Source organism: Toxorhynchites rutilus, chromosome 2, assembly GCF_029784135.1.
Source record: "Toxorhynchites rutilus septentrionalis strain SRP chromosome 2, ASM2978413v1, whole genome shotgun sequence".
NCBI lineage: Eukaryota > Metazoa > Arthropoda > Insecta > Diptera > Culicidae > Toxorhynchites > Toxorhynchites rutilus.
In genome coordinates, this window is record NC_073745.1 from 100,849,390 (window position 1) to 100,864,941 (window position 15,552).

The following is a 15,552-nucleotide window of genomic DNA, read 5'->3' on the forward strand; positions in this document are numbered from 1 at the left end:
TACATGGAATATGTGTATGTAATTTTTTTGTTGCTGAAGTTATTGTCTCGCAAATATTTTTGTGATTTTTGAACCAATCCTCGAATTATTTTTGCCGTTATAACAAAACATTTTAGGCCGCAAATCGAAAACATGTCTGAATTGAAGAGCGCCGTTATAGCGAAATGCCGTATAAAGAGCGGCCGTATAGCGAGGTTTGGGTGTACTCATAATGTTTTTCTCTATTTATTGTTGAAGTGCCATCATATGTGCGACTAATATGAACAGTAAAAACAAGTGTGTATTTGAAGCGTTATTTTATTGGATAAATCATCATTGTGTGTGAGGCATCTAAAGCGTAATAAATAACATATACTGGTTCAATATAAATACGAATGCATTGTGCTCAATTAGTTCCAGAAGGAGTTCGTAGCCAAATAGTGGCGTGTTCGCTAACTAAGCGATCGTTCGTTAATTTAATTATAGGATCATTCATTTATCGATCATCCAATTAACCTTTCCAAGGCTAGAAGTGAATGAACTTGTAGTTTCAAGTCTCTATAACTGAAAAATTCAATCAATAAATTTTTTTTCCGATAGTGTTCAATTCCACACGAACGCAACCTATGCGCTTTATTTCTTTACTCTTGCCACCGGTGGCTTAATACCCATGAGATGACAAAGATTGTTCCGCCATTTTCTGGCTTCTTCCAGTTCTCCATCCCACTTCTCCTCGCTCAAACAAGCTAAAACGTCGTCCAAATTCTCCTCCGGAATGCATGTTTGATCTCCGTACACCAGTATGGTTTCGTACATCTTAAGGGCCGTCTCGCGTCGTATGTTAACACAAAGCATTCCCAGATACATCACCAACTTGCTGAGAACCCGCTTGCAGATCTTCGGTGCCAGCATGAGCGCGCAGTACACGGAAACCGAGCTCAGATGTTTCTTGTTGTGTGCGATGATGTTGTTTATCAGGTTGAAAATCGCCTCCGGAAAGTCTGCGCACTCGTCGGTCGTCAGTAGGATGCGAGAGTTCGAAGAGGACGACAGCAGCTCCGTTATGAACTGGAAGGTGGATGTCATGAAAAGAGTGTCCTTAATGGATCTGTCTTGAAGTATTTTCAGTGCGGTTGCCCCGAAATGGGGTACGAAGGATTGATGGGTGTTTAGATATTCATTCATTGTTTTAGCAGCGCAACTATGTAGCGATTCAGTTGGAGCCCCAACAGATAATATTAGTCCACCGGTAATACTTTCTACATACTCGGGATAATTAAGCAGTTCGATGAACAGTGGGAATGTGTGATGCGGGAATAACCACAAGATTTCTGTGTTGTCCTGTGGGAATATTTTCTGGAGGTCCTCTCTGTGAGTAATGTGTGGAATTTCTGGTTGGCTGTAAAGTAGAGAGACAAACATTTTGCCGGCAACAGCTCGTATCTTATCGATCCTTTCCACTGCTTGCTTCGCGATCCCTACCATTGCTTGATGAACATATTCAGGAGTCAGCAATTTGACTGGGCACGATGTCAGGAATTGAAACAAGGCATTGATGCCAGCCTCACGTACCCACGATCCAATGTCTCCCCGGTTATCGATTGCATACTCTTCCAGCGCGCGCAGGAAGATTTTATAAACTTTATCCAAATCCATAGCATCATCCTCGAAGCCAACCGTTTTAACAATGTTAACTAACGCTTTGATGCAATCGCGCCTCATCTCCGATTGATTGTATCCCACGGCAAACATTTCCGGTAGGACGGTTCTCTCGTCTATCGCGTCAATAATATCCCGCAGTCGGAGTTGTAGCATAAATTTCGGCAGCACACCCAGAGCAGACACAATTCCCTGGGCTTTGTGTTCGGTTTGGGTACTGCGAAGATCCTTCAGATAGCCATCGATCAGAGTGGCCATCTTAGATGAATCCTCCGTGCGGTAGAAGGTCGAGCAGAAGGATGAAAACGCACTGACTGCTAGTTCCCTGGTTGTTGTTTTCTCGTCGATAATGGACTCGTCAAGAATTAGTTGCCAGGATTCTGAAATGAGGATTTAAAATAATGGTCATAAATAGTTTGGATAGCTCATTCTCATGTAGACACATGCCTTAGATGAAATCGTTGCGACCGTACGCATTCCCCTTGGGAGCGGTCTGTGTTTTTTTTTTATTAAGAACTCACCGGAAAGGTATTACCGGATTAAAACTACATCTCCTAACAAATAAATATGCAATATTCACGCGCGGTATAGTAAGGAAGTGCAAAACCGTCACTCTGTCCGTGATAAATGAGACTATCTCTAACCCACTGGCTGTTGCAAACGCCCTGGGAAACCACTTCCATTCTCTATTAGCGTTAGATGGCTACCCTGAAGACTACACCAGAAAAAAACGTTGTCAAGACAGATTCAATACGGAAATACCAAATACCAGATATAGACCCAAACCCGCACCTCAACCAACCATTCCACATCCGCGAACATAGCGACCCGGCTGTCGATAAGGGCAAATCAGCGGGACCGGACGGAGTGTGTTACCCGCTCCTTGAGAAGCTCACCACAATAGACAAGTCGAAATTGCTAGGGATTTATAAGCGTATCTGGACGGAGAGCTATTTCTCTCGAGAAAGATCCAGCGACAGATCGTTCCGATTAAAAAACCAAACAAAACCAGACGCTCGCCAGAGAACTATCGTCCCATATCACTGACCTGCTGCGCCTCCAAGGTCATGGAGAGAATGGTGAACCGACGACTGGCTCAACACCTATCCGAAAACCGTCTGCGAGACTTTCGACAACACGCGCTCCGATCAGGCTGTGGGACCAACACATACCTGGGCACTCTGAGCCATGCTCTGAACGAGGCAAAGACGGAAAACATTCACACCTAACTAGCCGCACTGGACATTGCCAAAGCATATAACCGAGCTTGAATTTCGGAGTTCTGCAGCAACTGTATAGATGCGGCATCGCCAGTCACATTTCTTTAGTCTTCGTTCCTTCCGGGTAATAAATGGAAACGAAAAACCGAGCGAATTCGCCGAAGAAACCGAAATTCCCCAAGACTCCGTGTTAGTCGTGACACGGATACCCCTTGGTAGGTATTTTCGAGAACCCGTTTTCAATTTATCGAGTATAAACACACTGTTTGTGATTTCGCAGAATTCATGATTCATCAGTCATCCAAGCTAGGGACCAGACAGCAGCGAAATTACAAGAAATTGATGTTTTCGAATAAAAACAAGAAGTGGTAGCAAGGTAGACGTAGGACTACCGTTGGCTCGGTAATCATTTATTTGAAATTGCATCTGAATCAATACTTAATGCATGAATGAATGAATATTTTGAAAGATAGCTGAAAGTTTTTCTTGTTAGTGTGTGGGTGGATGAGTATAAGTATGGAATTGTTATTAACATAAAATTCAACTCTTTCGAACTTGTTGGTGGCCCCGAAACGAACCTATGGGTTTTGAGTGGCCTTGTAAAAGCAACTGAAGATGTTTGATACATGATAAATTCTTGTTTTCGTGAGAATAACACGAGATTTTTCATGGTCACTCCATACGCAGGATAGAAACTGAGTGCGCTATTTCACGGTGAAAACGAAGTAAAGTCTATCTTCGTGGTGTGGCAATTTTTCATGGCTGTTCCACGCGAAAGCAGAACAGAAACTGATGCTATTCGATTGCATCACGGGAACACCAAGCCGAATGTGTGAATGGGTGCGTCCTTCGCTCGGACGCATTCACACGCAAACAATTTTTCATGACTGTTCCATGCGAAAGCAGAACAGAAACTGAGTGAAAGTACTCAAGCCTTGCGGTTGTCCGCTATGGTTTCGCAAATACTAATGCAAGCGAGCAAAACAAATCACAGCTCGCATGTATTCATTATGACGGTTTTTTCAGGTGCTTAGATTTTGCGTCCGTGTTCGGGAACACATTGCGATCACCAATCATCATTAATGAGCTTGATTGTTATGATTTCAATAGCTTGCTTTCAATTGATCTTGCAATTTTTAAGCTATTGAAACGATTTTTATGACCAATAAGTGACAATCATATAATTCGTTGACATTTTATCTTTCGGATGAAGAGATTATTCTACCACTCCATTCAGCCGGTATTAACGTTCAAAACATTGCAGTTCAGCGTCACTCTCTCGTTTTCGAAACTTTGAACTTACACCCCGGTACAGAAATGATGTTGATGCCAAATGTATTAAAATTGCACGAAACGTCCAGATCTACTGTAATCTCGAAATTATTTTTCGCTAAAGCTCGGTCGGACATTGCTAAAGGATCGTATCTCATGTTTCAAACTAACCGAGCAATTAATGGAATCCAGGTTTGCGTGTGCTCCCGTGGCCGAGTGGTTAGCGTCATAACTAACATGCCGGGTGTTCGGGTTCGATTCCCGTTCTGGTCGGGGGAATTTTTCGTCAAAGAAATTTCCTCCGACTTGCACTGTGATCACGCGTATTCTAGAGCTTCCCACTCAGAATGCATTCAAGGCGTGTTATTTGGCATAGAAATCTCAACTAAGTACTAATAAAAATGACGCAAGTAATACTACGTTGAGACGGCGAAGTTCCTCTAGGAACGTTAGTGCCATTGAAGAAGAAGAAGAAGAAGAAGAAGGTTTGCGTGCCAGACAGAATAAATTTCGAAAAACGGTAACGAGAGCATATATACATAATAGCAATCTGAAGCATGATGATTTTCTCGCGACACTTTTTCTAAACGGCTGTTTACTGCAGCTATTTATTCCGCGCACGCATGTGAAAAAAACCTAGAATAAAATCAAACATTTTTAGGTGTACCTGATTTGCAACAACAACAACAAAAGAGTGTTTAGATGATGAACAGACTTTGCAAAGAAGATTATGATGTTTACAAACTTTATCATAAAATTTTTCATATTCCAGATCAAAGGTTCTGTTTAACAATTATCTTTCTACTTTTCTGTTATCCATACATTGTTCATCATAGAATTTATTTATTTATTTATTTAAAATGATTGTACATCCCATTGAGAGATTAGATCTGATTCACAACTTTTCGCCAATGCACCCGATCCATGGCTGCAGTTCTCCAACTCCCGGCTGCACCGATTCTTTCCAAGTCCTGCTCCACCTGGTCCAACCACCTCGCTCGTTTGGCTCCTCTCCTTTTTTTCCTACCGGATTCGATGCGAACACCATCTTTGCAGGGCTGCTGTCCGGCAATCTTGCAACATGTCCTGCCCATCGTTCTCGTTCAGTCTTGACGACTTTCTGGATGCTGGGTTCGCCGTAGAGTTGCGCCAGTTCGTGGTTCAATCTCCTTCTCAATACTCCGTTTTCCTGTACACCACCGTATATTGTTCTGAGTACTAGGCGTTCGAAAACACCGAGCGCTTGTGAGTCCTTTTCAAGCATCGTCCATGCTTCGTGCCCATAGAGAACAACCGATCGAATTAGGGATTTGTACATGGTACACTTCGTACGTGGTTGGAGTTTGTTGGACCTCAAGGATTTGCGGAGCCCATAGTGGGCATAACTTCCATTGACTATGCGTCTTCCAATTACACGGCTGTTGTTGTTGTCAGTTGTTATCAACGAGCCAAGGTAGACAAAGTCCTCTACCACCTCGAGCTCCTCGCCATCGATCACAACATTACTACCAAGAAGAACTCTGTTGCGATCATTTCCTCCTGCTAGCATGTATTTAGTTTTGGATGCATTGATACCAAGCCCAATCAGCCTGCTTCGTGTTTCAGGCGGGTATACAAGTCGGCTACCGTTGCATTTGTTCTTCCGATTATGTCCACGTCGTCGGCGAAGCAGATAAACTGGCTAGACTTGTTGAAAATCGTGCCCCACATGTTGAAGCCCGTTTTCTGCATAATACCTTCCAGCGCCACGTTGAAGAACAAACAGGAGAGTCCATCGTCTTGTCAAAGTCCGCTGTGAGTCTCAAATGATTCCGATAGTTCACCTGAGATCAGAACACTGCACCGCACACCGTCCTTCCACTTCTCCGGTAGCTGTTCTGTGTCCCAGATCCTGACTATCTCTACAAGTTTTCCCGGACCTCCCTTGAAGAGCTCCGCTACGAGGCCATCCTTACTAGCTACTTTGTGTTTTTTTTTGCTGATTAATGGCCTACTTAACTTCATCCATCGTCGGGGGTGGTTCGTCGTTGTTGTTCACTGCACCAGTGCAGTGCTCCTCAACGTCGTCTTGGTCTCATGTTTGCGCGCTGTTCAGGTGTTAATCGTAGTGCTGCCTCCACCTTCCGATCACCCCGCCTCACCTCGTTTGTCAAGACGCCTCTTTCTTTGTTCCTGCACATTAAGGCCCGCGGCACAAAGCCTTTGTGCGAGGCGTTTAATTTCTTGAAGAACTTCCGCGATTCTCGAGAACGATAAAGCAGCTCCATCTCCTCCCACTCTTTCTCTCCCGGGTGGCGCATCCCTTCCCGAAAGAGATGTGTTTGGTGCCTTCGCTTCAGTCTATAGCGTTCCACGTTTTGTCCAATCGCTCATTGCAGCATGGCTGCGCGTGCTACATCCTTCTTGTTCAGGACTCGTCGTCAAACCATTCGTTCCGTTGTCCCCGTTGTTCATACCCGATGACGATCTCTGCCGTGCTGCTAACTGCTGCTTTCAAGGCGTTTCAGCATTCATCGATAATTCAAAAACGGAAAAAGATACATTTTTGATTTTTGGACATGTTATGTAAAAAAATTCAGCCTTTAAGAAAAAAACATAAAAAAATATAGCGCCCTCTGTCCAAAGCCATGAAAACAACAAAAACAAATACAGTCAATAATTGTGAAAACGAAATAAAAATTTCTTGCGAATGTAATATTTCTCCAAAAAAGATTAGTGGCTTTGATTTGATATGTCAATCATCTCAATCGGTCAAGTAGTTCAAAAGTTATGAAGAAAATGAAAAAAGTCATTTTTGAAAAAAATGAGAAAAAAAAAATTCGGGTGGTCCGAAAAAAATTTTCTCATTTTTTCCAAAAAGGGTTTTTTTTAATTTTTTTTTATAACTTTTGAACTACTTGACCGATTGAGATGATTGACATATCAAATGGAAATGGTCACCCTAACAAAATGAAAAAAAAAAAATAAAAAAATACGGGTCTAATAGTTTGCGATAAATAACAAATCTTCCACTTTTCACGAAAATCTGAGGACCACTATATCTGTTTGGCATGGAATGGCTGTATATAAATAAAAATGGAAGGCCAAATGTGTTGGTAAGCGGAAAACCCAAGGAAGGAATGGTCAAAACCGCGTAAAAAGTGACTTCAGTGTTTATAAAAATATCTTCAAATCTTCTGTCGAACTCATTTCGTAACAAATAAATTTAATCAGCATAACGATCGTATTCATGTGTTTTAATCTGCTGATTTAGTCGCAATATTTTCGAATTGCTTTAAATCTCGTCTCCTAAATTGTGCTTCTAAGAGTGTTTTCAGTTTTTTTTCCCTTGATGTTTCAAATATAATTTGCTTCGCTATGATGACACGATGAAAAACGAGATCATGCACCCACTAATAATCATTTATTGAGGATGTGATTTCTTGGCAGATGTCATTCATTCTTTTAAAAAAAAACTCGGGGTGTGATAATCATTTTCCGAGGGAGATCCATCATGTTTTAGTGATGAAGGACTTGTCCCTCCATTGATAAAAACTGGTTAAAAATACTTCTTTATTAGACATATCCTGCAAACACATCCTTATGGATACACATAACTATGCGGTATCAGTTGATTCGTCGAGATGTGATTAGATTTTTATGAGCTTTCAAACAACGATCTTTCATGGAAAATAACTCATTCTTCGATAAAAATGAGTTTGGCTACCATTTTGACATTTTTTCGGATTTTCAAAATCCCCTATGTGCCGCTTTAGGTATTGTCCTAAAGTGTCAAAATATTTATTTGAATTCGACAACCCATTGCTTCAGGACCGATACCACCAGCAAGGTATCGATTTTCAGAAAGCATCTACGCATCCAGTTGTCATCAGCGTAATGATCATTATTCGTACATTAAACAATAACCAAAATACCCGAATACTTCACTTTATTCCTAAAATATGAAAAAAAAAACACGACAATTAATTATTTTTCGATTTTTCAGATAGAGACTCGCCCTTGAGCAACAATTGTTAAATAACGTATAGCATGGAAGGGCGCGCAGGCATGCGTAGCGAAAAATTGAAAGTGTATTGGTGTAATGTGGTGTGATGTTTGCGAAAATCTAAGAGAGATTATTGGTTTCATGTACGGACAAAAGTAACTACTCATGATGGATGTTTTATAGTCAATTGAAACATAAAATATAATACGGGGAAGCGATTGAAAATTCTTGGATTTTGGCGCCCCAAAAGGGTCAGCGGTTTGCCGCCCGCACACTACGCTACGTAGGAAGTCGTAGGAAGTGTAGATTTTGAACTAGAGCCAGTTTAAGGCAGAACTCGAAACAAAGAAAAAGTTCAATAACTCTGCCATTGTTGAAATTCGAACATATTCGTAGAAGGATTTTTATCCTCAAATATGATCCTCTATCATTTCCTGAAAGAATTCGGAATTTTTATATGAGAAAGGTTTTTATATCTCAAGGGGATGAATCAAAAAATAAATTCTTCTTTTATATTCAATAAACGAAAAATATATGCATAAAAAATGAGGGTACTTTCGTATTAGCGTCACCGGAGCCGAACATTGAAATATAAATGATATAGTTCAAAGCAAAACTTAACCGGGCAAACGTATGCCGTCCGACGCTCGCTAACGCTGGGTCGGACCTAACTAAAGGATCGTCTCCTATGTTCCAAAATAACCGGGCAATCGATGGAACACAGGTTTTTTTTTTGCAAAAGGCGGGTCAGCGAGTCGGACTCGGTTATATACAGGATTCGATTATATACAGTGAAAACAAAAAGAAAGACTGTTTATAATCGAGTCCGCGCTGTAATTTTTTTTAGTATTCCGTTTTTGTTACACAAACAAAATAGTTTAAGTACAATGAAGTAACACTAGATGGACCAACAAGAAGGAACCGCTGGGCCACATGAGTTGAGTATAGCTGCATCAAGGGGGTATTCTAGTGTAGAGACACGAATTTCGGACGTTTTTTCGAGCTCCATAAAAATAAAACAAAGGATATTTTTACTATAATGGATAGTAAAAATATTATCATTACTTGTTCATCGATCTTTTAAAAATAAAACAAAAATTGAACGGAGAAAAAATATTCATAACTAGAATAGTTAAGAGCTGATGAAGTGAGGGTTAAAAAAAATTGTGCCATGGCGTACACGAATCCAGCCCTTCTGGTTATCTGAATAAAAAAAGTCGAACAGATTCTGAATCAGTAAAGATGCCGCTATCGTATGAACCTCGGACAAGTCAAAAACATCTGTTTTTTGACAAACTGGCGGCCGCTTGAAAAAAAATGCGATCTAAATCGTTTTTTCTCACGTTTACCGATTTTTTTAAAATAGTGAAATTTTAAAAATATCATTTTTAGAGGTTCATGCGATAGAGAGATGTCTGCAGATATAAATTCACCAGTTTGAAAAAAAGTAGTTTCGAGAAAAACGCGTTTGAAGTTCATTGTTATGGCCGTACTAGATTAGATACCGCATCACTAAAATGGCTCTAACTCGGTAAATAATAGGATTTTCGATAAGCCCTTTCTAGGATATATTCTTGAATGCCTAAACTACAGAAATATGAAGGATTTTTTTTTATTTTTTTCAAATTTCTAGAATAGAATACTGTCTTAAAGAGAGTCGAGATAGGAGTGACGGGTTCAGACATCTGAACAATGTCTTCCCAGCAGAGGCGGTTGCAGCGACCCATCCATCGGACCGCCCTGTCCTGGTGCTGTCCGACTCGCCCAATGTGATATAAGCAATTGATTCGGAAAGACCGACACACCCGTGGATTTAACAAATCCTCATCGACACAATTATGTGCGATGAAGTGGATCGTCTTACAGCATTGGTCCGATGAAGGGCACATTTCACAGGTCTAGTTCCGAGAAATGATGTGAAAACATGGGTGTTCAAACAAATTGAGTAAAATTGGGCCCGAGATTGGTACGACGCAGGTCAACATGGAACAAGATTAGAGAGACAATCTCAGGATGGAAAGATCCCCGGGGACACCACGATCAACATGTAGTCTCCAGATTGAGAACCGAGCATGCTGCGTTTGCCTACATGGGCGGAAACAGAGGCAGCTTCCGAATTCAATGCGGATTGTTCCGCAGTCACCAGTCAGTGGAACATCTATTTTATAGCACTGTCCACACTACGATGGACCAACGGACACGGGATTCCTGGGAGTATCAGAGACACCCTAGGTATGACACATCCACAATTGCTGCGGTGATTGCATACTTGAGGGACCACAACATGTACAACCGGACGTAAATTACAACACCAAACGCGCACCATGTAAACGGAGGAGGGTGAACGCCAGACCGGCAGTAAACTAACCGTCTAAACTAAATCCACCGTCTTCCATTAACATATAACAGATGAAAAAATATATGACGACACCACTCAAACGGACACGATAATGAAAACGGTAACAACGCACCTAACACAGGATGTAATCAAGGCCTAATAGACGAATCAAACTCACCAATTTGCTCCTCGGTCAGTGTTAGTTGGGCTTCGCTACAATTCTTGATGAAGCTGGCACAACCGTGTTTCATATATGTGCCGCTCATCCCTTTAAATTGTCCACGTTGTCGAAATTTCATCACCAGCTGCCCGCCACGCTCGATCAATGGATTTGGAATTAAACCTGCCCCCTCGAGTCCCCGAAGTGAGAGGATAATCTCACCAAGAGCCAATGTAGCTCCATGGCGAGCGTTGAGATCCGTCGTCTCGGTCAAATCGAACAATTTGGAGAGGATCTTTTCCCGCATATACGAAGGGTCGCGTTTCGCCAGATTGCTCAAAGCCTGAGCTGATAGCTCACGGATGTTGGTGTCCCAGTGGTTAACTTTTCTGGCGATAAGGTGGTCTGAAAAGAGGCCCCAATTCAATGAGAAAATTTTACACAAGTAATATACAACTTTTTACCAATCAACTTCCGCCGGTATTCCTCGAACTGAGCGATGAAATCGCTAATCTGAAGAAACGCGTTGCTTCTTACTGCCACGGAGAAAAAATCCGCCGTCGTGAGGATATCGATGCCATGCGGGAAGTTCCCCAGTCGGCCAACGCTTTCCTGGAAAGCGGCAGAGGCAGCCCTTCGGCAGTTGATTTCCCTGTCGAACACAGCTGTCACCAGCAAAGCGGATGCAATACGTTCGACAAAAGGTTGCAGGATAGCGGGGTGATATGCCCTAGCGAAAGCCCAAGACATGTAACAGGCAGCATCCCGTATGTTTTGCCCAACATTTCGGTATCCCTGCATTTCATCGTATACGAGCGCTTGCAACAGCAACGGGACTATTTCGGGAAGTCTCGCTGGAAGCAGCAGGCCGCGTTTGGCTAGTTCTGCGAGGGCTAGACATGCCCCATGCCACGCATCATCCTGCTCTAATGGATTAACCAATTCAATTACCGATGAAACAACTTCGTCGCCGAGAACCTTTGGAAGCCGGTTAGTTAAACGACCGATCCCTTTCGCGGAGCTCCATCGAACGATGGTAGAGTTACTCTTCAAGCCAAGTAGCAAGCGTTCGATGATTTCCTCGAGCTCAGCTGGAACTTCGTCGTCATCATCTTCCGCTTCATCTGGAGACGATTCGTCCAATTTGACTGCGGCCTCCTGCAGGGATGTGGTTGTAATCGTTTTCTGGACGTTAGCTAGCAGAGAACGCGCTCCCCGTTGATATCTCCACTTTGCGATTCGAGGAGGAAGCAAAACCAGTCCGATACGTTGGCATATCTTGATACATATTTTGTAAACTTTGAAATTCTTAGACACTTGGTCGTAATCCAGATGAAGTATCCACTCGGCAAGTTTCTCTACATATTGAAGCAGATCTTCACGTTTTCCATGTTTTAAAACACATGCAATCGCTGACAGAGGACCAAGTTTGGGATCGACAACGATATCGGCGCAGGAACTGGCCCAACATAAAAATTGCTCTAAATAAACTGTTTTCACATCGTTTCTAATCAAAAACTTAGCGGACAAAAAGGCAGCAATCGGAGTGCAGCTGTCATCCTTGAGACAGTTGGCTTTGCATACTTCGTAAATCCGTTCCATCGTACTTTTCTCCCCATCGTTACTGTCGAGTCGGCTCAGGTCGAACGGATTCAAAACCAATATTGAAAGCCACAGCAAACACAGAAATCTGGTCTCCCAATTTTTCCAATCTTCCAAATCCTGCTGCTCCAAATAACCCAGCACATAACTCAAATGTTTAACTTCATGGGGCAAATGCCTTTGGAAGGCTTTGAATGTGCGCACTTTGCATATTTGATACAAATACTTTGCGGCCCTGTGTTTCACTTGCACACTCTGTTCCGCGTCCAAAATGTAAGCCAAAATCCCCTGCACCAGCTCTTCCAGATTTCCATCCAGCAGGTGCGGCTGCTCCTGATACTTCGATAGCACTTCCGAGTACTCTTCATAGGCTTCTTCGAATCGATCTTCCGTTTGATCGGTTGCCGGTAGCTGCCCTATCAATTCCCACACCCTTGTTTTGTCCTGTACGTTGAATGCATCCAGCAAATTCTGAGGCCCGTCGTCTGTCGGGCTTTTGCTGTCATCTGCTATTGATTCAACCATTTTCTGTTGGTTATTTTTCACGAAATACTGAGAAACACACGATTTTTCCAACAGTTGCTACGAAATACTATTGTTGTTGTTTTCGGCTTGCAGCTGAGTGTGGGTGGACGAGATGAATCAGTAGCATAAACGTCAAAATTTGTGCAAGGATCAGAATAATGCTGCCACAGTTGATTCGGTACACTGAAACAAAAACGAGCTTGTACAGTGGTAGACATTCGTTTAGCTGCACCCTATTTTTCCTTAATATTTTTAAAAATAAGTCAATTCTTTGTACAGTTTTGCTCATAAAAGACGATTATTGTTTATTTTTATCGAATTCATTCTAAAAAAAGGATAAATTCACTTTTTGATTTCTAAGTAATTCAAATATGTGGAATCAGGGTGGACATTCGTTTAGTCGCATCCTGAAATTTCAACAAAAGAAATTTTGTGCGGCTAATTTCGAGTCCAATCGGTAGCTAATATTTAGTATGTCCACCTCCATTTCGGATCACTTTGAAAACTCGATTTGGCATTGAGTCAGACAACTTTTAAAGTGTTGCCGTATTGATTATAGCTCAACATTCCTGAATTACTGCCTTGAGACTGGAAATGTTGTCAAATTGTCATCCGTTTGCATAGACCATCTCGGCCAAGATTCTCCATAGGTTCTCTATGGGATTGCAATCGACTTCCAGCAGATCATTCAAGAAGTGCATTGTCCTTCTCGGCAAACCATGCCTTCGATTGCTTGGAAACGTGGATCTATGCATAATCCTATTGAAAAACGACATCCTCGGTAGCGTTATTCTCAATATGGCCAATCAAAACGACCTCCAGTAATTGAAGATACTTTTCGTAGTTCGTTCGGATGGAAATGAAACAAATGGGAAGCTTGCTGTGATAGGAAACGGCTCCCCACACTATCAAACTTCCGCCTGCAAAGTCGCTTCGATCTCACGACATGCCGATGACTTAAATTGTACCAATAGCAACTGAAACAGTCCAGACTATCCCATTTGACCTTTTTTAGCTGGAAAATACAACATTTCTCCATTCTTCCACATGATGTTTGGTGACTCATTCAAGATGCGCGCAATATGCCTCTTCGTTATTGGAACAACCGATTCTGCCTTAATGTATGAGCAGGACATCGTTTCCTGGTTGCTTCGTGTCTTTTTCGACCTGTAAGACGCAAACAAACTTTGGTGTTTCCATTTATTGGTCGTTATATCCCATATTTCTGGCACTATTTAAAGAAATTCCGTATCACTTTCTCAGATAGACCAACTTTTGTTACGATCGAGCGATTAGAAAACTTTTGTTCACTGAATATCTTTATTATTTTTCGCCCCGCTTCCTTCAATAGAATACATTTCGCCATTCCTTTAAATTCTACGTAAATCACCAATCTGACCAACTTCTTACGTTGCACATCTAATATTTATCTTGTAATTTGAACATTCCCAATTATTTTTCCAAAAACACATATAAAGGCTTGGTAATTATGCGAATACTCGATTTTTATGCCCTGCGGCTAAACGTATGTCTCGGGAAAAAACGACGTTTGAATGTTTATATCCACCGATGCCGCCTTGTGTGTGTGTGATTGTGACGCACGTCTTTTCAATAAAAGTGACTTAAATATACTATCACTGCAGCAAATCTTCTTCTTCTTCTTGAATGGCGTTAACGTTCCCTGTGAAAGTTTTGCCGTCTAAACGTATGCATTAATTAGCGTCATTTATTAATACTTAGTTGAGATTTCTTAAGCCGAATAACACGCCTTGAATGTATTCTGAGGGGCAAGCTCTAGAATACGCGTGACCACGTGCAAGTCGGAGGAAATTTCTTTGACGAAAAGTTCCCCCGGCCAGAACGGGAATTGAACCCGAACACCCAGCATGATAATGTGAGACGCTAATCACTCGGCCACGGGTGCACTACTACAGCAAATAAGTATCCCGATAAAAAGAACATTCCTAGTTGTTTTGTAAGTGTTTCAAGTTTTTTTTTCAAGTGCGGCTAAACGAATGTCTATTACTGTATTATGTGTGATTATTGCGATCTACAATAATTGTGTTTTTAAACCGAAAAATATTGTTGTATGAATGAAGTGATTGAATTTTTGAACTTATTAAATCCAGACCAAATTTAGAACTACATGAATCATTTTAAAAAAATTGACATTTACGCTCAATGTTATTGTACCATTTAACGTGTATTTTGGATACATAACAGTTACACAATATATTATAAGAAATCTGAAAATTTAGATATTTATTGGGAAACGTTGAAAAATATAGCATAATTAAAGGGATTTTAAGAGAATAGAGGACTTCAATATGTGCGGCTCAAATGTCTTAAAGGGTGTGTCACATCAAATTGCATCACGGAAAAAACGCTGTAGAAATTTAATTTTTAGGAATTATATCTTCAGCTTTCGCTTATAATCAGATAAGAGTGTATAGATCACGTTGGCCATGCTTCACTGTCAATTTTTCGTAAATTTGGAAAAATGTCGTCGAACGAAAAAGAGCGTCGTGAATTAATCCTGTGCACTCATTTCGAGAATCCGGAGTTGTCACATCGGGACATCGGTAAGATGCTGGGAATCGTCCAATCCACGGTCAGCAGAGTACTAAAACGATACTTCGAGAACCTAACCATCGACCGGAAGGTGAAGAACGGCAAAAATGGATGCTCCGTCAGTGAAAAAGATCACAAGCGCGTAGTTAAGCAGTTTAGACGTGATCCGAGAAGTTCGGTCCGGGATGTCGCCAATAAGCTGATTTTGTCAAGTTTATTCGTCCAGCGGACCAAGCAGCGG

At 41.6% G+C, this 15,552-nt stretch overlaps 1 protein-coding gene across 1 annotated transcript; it reads right to left on the reverse strand.

Annotated features, from left to right (window-relative positions):
- Positions 1 to 279: 279 nt before the first annotated feature.
- On the reverse strand, positions 280 to 12,846 carry LOC129770025 (tubulin-specific chaperone D). The gene is made up of 3 exons (XM_055772605.1): positions 11,078 to 12,846; positions 10,632 to 11,018; positions 280 to 2,018 (listed from the first exon to the last, which is right to left on the reverse strand). Exons 1-3 carry the CDS (start codon positions 12,738 to 12,740, stop codon positions 613 to 615), a joined length of 3,456 nt encoding a protein of 1,151 aa, XP_055628580.1. The 5' UTR covers positions 12,741 to 12,846; the 3' UTR covers positions 280 to 612.
- Between the last annotated feature and the right edge of the window lie 2,706 nt (positions 12,847 to 15,552).

Excerpts from the sequence above, each read along its gene's own strand:
- LOC129770025 (XM_055772605.1), bottom strand. The coding sequence starts at position 12,740 with ATGGTTGAATCAATAGCAGATGACAGCAAAAGCCCGACAGACGACGGG. Across the intron at positions 11,019-11,077 it reads ATACCGGCGGAAGTTGATTG|ACCACCTTATCGCCAGAAAA; the intron begins GTAAAAAGTTGT and ends GCCTCTTTTCAG. Across the intron at positions 2,019-10,631 it reads ACTGACCGAGGAGCAAATTG|AATCCTGGCAACTAATTCTT; the intron begins GTGAGTTTGATT and ends TCCTCATTTCAG.